This window comes from Solanum dulcamara, chromosome 5 (assembly GCF_947179165.1).
Source record: "Solanum dulcamara chromosome 5, daSolDulc1.2, whole genome shotgun sequence".
Lineage (NCBI taxonomy): Eukaryota > Viridiplantae > Streptophyta > Magnoliopsida > Solanales > Solanaceae > Solanum > Solanum dulcamara.
The window spans coordinates 70,452,288-70,458,124 of record NC_077241.1 but is presented as its reverse complement, the minus strand read 5'-3'; the positions used below and the strand labels follow the sequence as shown (position 1 = coordinate 70,458,124).

Genomic DNA, 5,837 nt, shown 5'->3' with positions numbered 1-5,837 from the left:
AATTAACAAGTGTTTATAATTAGTACTACCATTTTGTATAGCCATTTTTTTGTATAGGAACTAACTTTATAAGTATTATATTCTGCTTTTCTTTGTGAAGCAATTTGAATAATTAATCTAAAACCTTAAGGGGTCGTTTGGTGTGGTGGATAAGGCAAAATAGTCTTGGGATAAATTTTTAGTAACCTTCAATTGTTTGTTTGGTTATAAAGTGCGGGATAACTTATCCCAGGATTAATAATTATGAATGGGATAAGTTATCCTTCCCTTTGAGTGGTATAATAATCCCGGGATAACTTATCTCCAGATAAAGTAAGTAAATGACAGAAATATCACTTTAAACCCTTTTTATACATTACTTTTCACATTCATAAAGGATATTTTTGTAAACAAATAAGTTATTCTTAAAATTTATATAATGCATATTATTTTGAATGCAACAAACCAAACACTCAATAAAAAATAATTACATCACAATTTATCCTATCATAACTAATCTCATCATAACTAATCTCATCATAACTTATCCCGTCATAACTAATCTCATCATAATTTGTATTCAAACCAAACGCCCCTAAGGTAATAGGTAAAGCGGTACAAAATCTTCATAAACATTATATATTTCAATTTATAAATCCTTCTGTGTTGGTTTATTATCATATTTGAAGTATATTAGTAGCAAAATGAGTGCAGCAATATTCTGCTAATACTTGCATTATGATAGATTGTATACATCACACCCTTAAAATGCGGACCGTGACGCGGGCTACCCTTTACTGCACTACTAAAATGGCTTATATTACATCTTATAGTTCATTATATGCTAAAATTATTACTTAATATATAAACAAACATACACACAGAGACAAATATCTTCAACCTGTTCAAGAAATGCATAGGGGTTAAGTGCAGTTTGTAATAATTAGCTTAAATATGAATCATTTCATCTTTTAAGATTTGCTTGAGAATATTTTCAGTTAATAGAAATGGGAAATTTTTAGTACCTTACCCTGCGCTGCCCCATTTAGATTCAGCTCCGTCCCCGCCCCATTTAACCCAAATCTATCTATATATAATACGATAAGCAAAAACCCCACGTATTAGCGCTACAATTTTTTTCACAATTTCATATTTTAAATAACAACAAATTAAAAATTTAATTAATAAATTTGAAAAAAAGGACACATTTCATAATAGGAGAGGCATTAAAATCAATTATTTGTAATTTGTAATTATAATACATTCAAAAACAAAAATTTCAAAATATTTTTTAAAGAATTACTTAAAATTAACGTGATATAAATAAAAAATAATAATTAAATGATCTGTTCAAAAATTAAAAATTTTAAGAACTTGAAAAAATTAAATTATTTATTTAAATAAAAAATGAATATAAAAATTGAGTAACTAACTAAATTACCGTATTTCTTTTTTATAAAATTATATTTTTAAAATTACAATTAGAATTAAAATGGGGAGTTTTAAAACAACCCATTTATGCACAAAATCTAAAAGCTGATTAACCAAAATTAATTAAATAGATTTCGTAAAAATAAAAAAAGAAATTGCCATTTTTTTGCAAATTCACTAGATACGATTAACAAAAGAGTAAATCACGTTTTTTTAATTCTTTTTTTAATAGCAACTAGAAGGTTAATTTTTGTCTCATATGGTTTTCAAATTAATTAATTTATCTCCAATTATTGCTGCCGTTAGTTTTTTTAAAATTATTGTTAGTTTTAAATTTGTATGCAGTAGTTTTGTGGTAACTTCCTAAAATTGAGGTAACTCATTAAGATCTATTTTTTTAAAAAAATATAAATCTATCTTTTATCTATATATAACAGGAGAGGTGAAAATGCTTAGAATCATAAAAAAATAGATTTTTTATAATTAAAATTAATTACATATAATAGGTTTAAATAATAATTACTATTGAATTTTTAAAATGATTTTAAAGTAATTTTTACAATTAAATAAAAGATAATGTTAAAACAATTCTAAAAAATAGGGTGATGTAACTGTAAATCTGTATTTAAAACTCCGTTTTTAATATCACGTGTGTGTTTCCTTTTTTTGTGGGAAGTTACCATAATAGTTTAATATTTTAACTATTTTTTCACAACTCCTCCTTATATATAGCAAAACAAATGCAGATAATGAAAAAAGACACACACACACATATATATATATATATAAATTAATAGGAGAGGATAAAGCCACAATATTTTTTTGAATAAACTGAAACTTCACAATAAAATAAAAATCGAATTTGTCCCATGTTGGCCTCTTTTTTAAAAATAATAATTCTTATATAAATAAATTTTTAAGAGCTTTTTAAATTAAAAATCACGAAAAAACTATAAAGAATTTTTTTTAAAAAAAAAACTGTCAATAAACTTTTAAAAAACGAAAAGAAAAAACTGTCATTTCAAAAGTATTAAAACTTCCACCACGTTTGCAGCCATATAGTATTTTTTATTTTTTTCCACAATCTCTCAAATCTTGATTTTGCTGTTTTTGATTCTCTATTTCTGTAACATTTTGTATTTATTGGTTTTTACAGAAAAACTTATACGACTACAATTTACAAAAAGGAGGATTATAGATGAATGAAGATCTTTTTTTTAAACAAAAAAAACAAAGAATAATGAAAATGTTTTACCAAAAAGAAAAAAGAATGGAAATCATATATTTATTCTCATTTTCATATTTGTGGTATTACAAAATGAATTTGACTGCGTTTTCATCTGATCCATCCCTTTTTTAACCAAGCTATCGATGTATTGCAAATTGCAATGGTAAGGCAGTAGGAAGAAGCCATCAATATTCTTGCGAAGAGTAAGTAGTGTTTTGGGCACACATATATATTGTTTATTTGTTGTATCATATTATCTATTTTTGTCTCGAAATTATTCGAATATCTACTTAATTTACTTATGCTTATGATTTCTTAATTCTATATATTTTGTATATATCAAAAAATTAGATCAGAAAAAAAATATACAGAAGATGAGTGAAGATGCTAAATCTTGAAGTTTGTTGCATTTTAGAGCATGAGATGTTACAAAAAAAATTGTGACCTCATGTCACGATTTCGATCCGTCGTGACTGGTACCCACAATACTTATTCTAGTGGGAGAACCAATTCTACAGCCCAACTTATCAATTTAAGAAATAACTATTAAAAACCTTGCAGAAGTAGGAATATAATCAAAAAATAATACTGAGTTTTCATAAACTCAACCAACAATGTTAATAACAATGAAACGCGAAAGTAAACACATCCTAGGAACTAAAAGTTGTTCGTACCAAAACTCTAACCAGTGTTATTATAAGAAAAGGGTATCACTCCCCAAACAGAAGTCAAGATACTAAAACAGTGTCTAGAATCTTAATCTTGGAAAAAGGACTAGAGTAGAGAAGAGTCCATGATAGCTTGAAACAAACAACTCACCCTTGAACTCTGAATAGGCTTCTACCCTTCTAACCGAGGTCTCTCCGCAGCCGGTTGAATATGGCATGTACTCAATAAAATGGCAGAGCAAAAATAGTATCAGTACACAAAAAAATGGTGTACTAGTAGGATCACACGGTTAGCCAGTAAGCGAATCATAGACAAGTAAATTCAACACAATAGGCATATACATATACAAAATAAGTCAACAACATCTTAATATCACAACTCAATGTCTTCCACATTCTATAACTTCACACAATGATCCTCTCAAGGGACCTACAAACAATCAACTTTGTGTCGGAACGTGACACCCAATCCAAATACGCGTTGGAACGTGACACCCGATCTAAGTTATATATCAAAATGTGATATCTGATCCCAAGATATCACAATCACAAGAATATTTAAGGCTTACAACATTTATACCACCAAGAACAAGTTCATCACATTAACAGGCCAGCAAATGATCATTTCATACATAATTTAGCATGTTTCCCTATTCATATACATACATGCATAAAATAAAGCAATTTAACAAGTATATGAAACAACACAGAAAACTAGACCATCACCTACTTCAAATTCAAGCTTTCACAACCTTACAATGCAAGAGCCTTCCCTTTGTGGGTTCGTTCTTCTCGTTCTTGGTCTAGAAAACATTAAATACATATCAAAGATCAATACAATGGCCTAACTATCAAGGAATATAACACAATTTCACTCCCTAGACCAAACCCATGATCCTAACGTTACCCTAGGGCTATTTTCCACCATATATTTTCAGTTCAAATCCTCCCCAATGATTATCACCCATACTTCTAGTTTCTAGGAATCAAAGTATGAATCTAAGGAGTAAAAACCTTACCTGAAGCATAGAAATCCGTGGAATATCAATTGAAATCGCCCTAGATCGCCTCTTGGGGTTTAGAAACTGAATGTTGTAGAAAAGACCATTTCTGGTCTTTTTCACGATTTAAGTCACAACAGTCCCACTCTGACGGGACAGATCCCACTATGGTGGCCCCACTCTAGCGAGATATGCGGAAATAGTGAGCTCGGAGTTTTTGCTTCACGCCCCCATTTCTCAACATACCCCTTCTAAAGATGCATTAAAATTATGCCCTTCACGACAAATTCGATTTCGAGAATTTTACTGGCCCGAATGTGATTTCCCGAAATTGTAAATGATCTGTATCACCTTGTCTATCATCCTGTCCAATCAAATTATAGATTTTATCCCCATCATTCTCTTGATCACCCTAGAGTTCACCTGACTCAGAATTCGTCCAAGTCTGACCTAGGTTCAAATTTTCCAAAGTTACTACCCAAAGTTTTCTGGCCCAAAATCCTTTCCCATTAGCCTATCCCTAACGATGGGAAAATTTTGTTACAATAAATATCAATTTACCCATCACTCATCCCTGAATGACTAACTAGGGAAAATAGGGCCAAATTAAAGATAGAGTAGTACATGTTTGTCGAACAATTGAGGATACTTGTCTCGCATGTCTTTATCTGTCTCCCAAGTAGTTTCATCTACCGAATGATGTTTCCATTGCACTTTAACCATGTTGATCTCCTTAGTCCTCAATTTCCGAACATCACGATCAAGAATGACAACTAGCTCTTCTTCATACTGAAGTTCCTTGCTTAATAACACTGAGTCCCATTTAATGATGTAGTCATCATCCCCATGGTACTTTTTCAGCATAGACACATGGAACACCGAGTGCACCCCAGACAAGTTAGGTGGTAAAGCCAATCTATACGCTATTGGCCTTACACAATCAAGAATTTTAAATTGTCCAATGCAACGAGGACTGAGTTTTCCCTTCTTGCCAAATCTCATCACCCCTTTAATGGGTGATACTTTTAGAAGTGCTTGCTCATCGGCCTCGAATGTCATATCCCTCACCTTGCGATCAACATACTCTTTCTGACGACTTTGGGCCGCTAGAAGCTTAGCTTTGATTCTTCTTACTTTATCTTGAGCATCTCTCACTAAGTCAACCCCCAATGGCTTCACTTTTCCAACTTCAAACCATTCTATGGGAGACCTACATCCCCTCCCATACAGGGCTTCGAATGGTGCCATATCAATAGTAGTGTGGTAGCTATTGTTGTAGGAGAACTCACACAAGGGCAAGAACTTGTCCCAATGTCCCCCAAAGTCTATCACACATGCCCTCAACATATCTTCCAGCACTTGGATAGTCCTTTTTGACTGCCCTTCTGTCTGTGGATAGAAAACTGTATTGAAAGTGAGTTGAGTTCCTAACTCTTCATGCAACTTACCCCAAAATTTAGAAGTGAATTGTGTACCACGGTCTGAAATGATAGAAAGGGGCACCCCATGTAGCCTTACTATCTTCTTCAC

The 5,837-nt window shown here is 31.5% G+C and overlaps 1 protein-coding gene across 1 annotated transcript; it reads right to left on the bottom strand.

The window, feature by feature from the left end:
• Positions 1-4,913: 4,913 nt before the first annotated feature.
• LOC129890725 (uncharacterized) lies at positions 4,914-5,555 on the bottom strand. Its single transcript, XM_055966217.1, has one exon. It carries the CDS (start codon positions 5,553-5,555, stop codon positions 4,914-4,916), a length of 642 nt encoding a protein of 213 aa, XP_055822192.1.
• Positions 5,556-5,837: the final 282 nt, after the last annotated feature.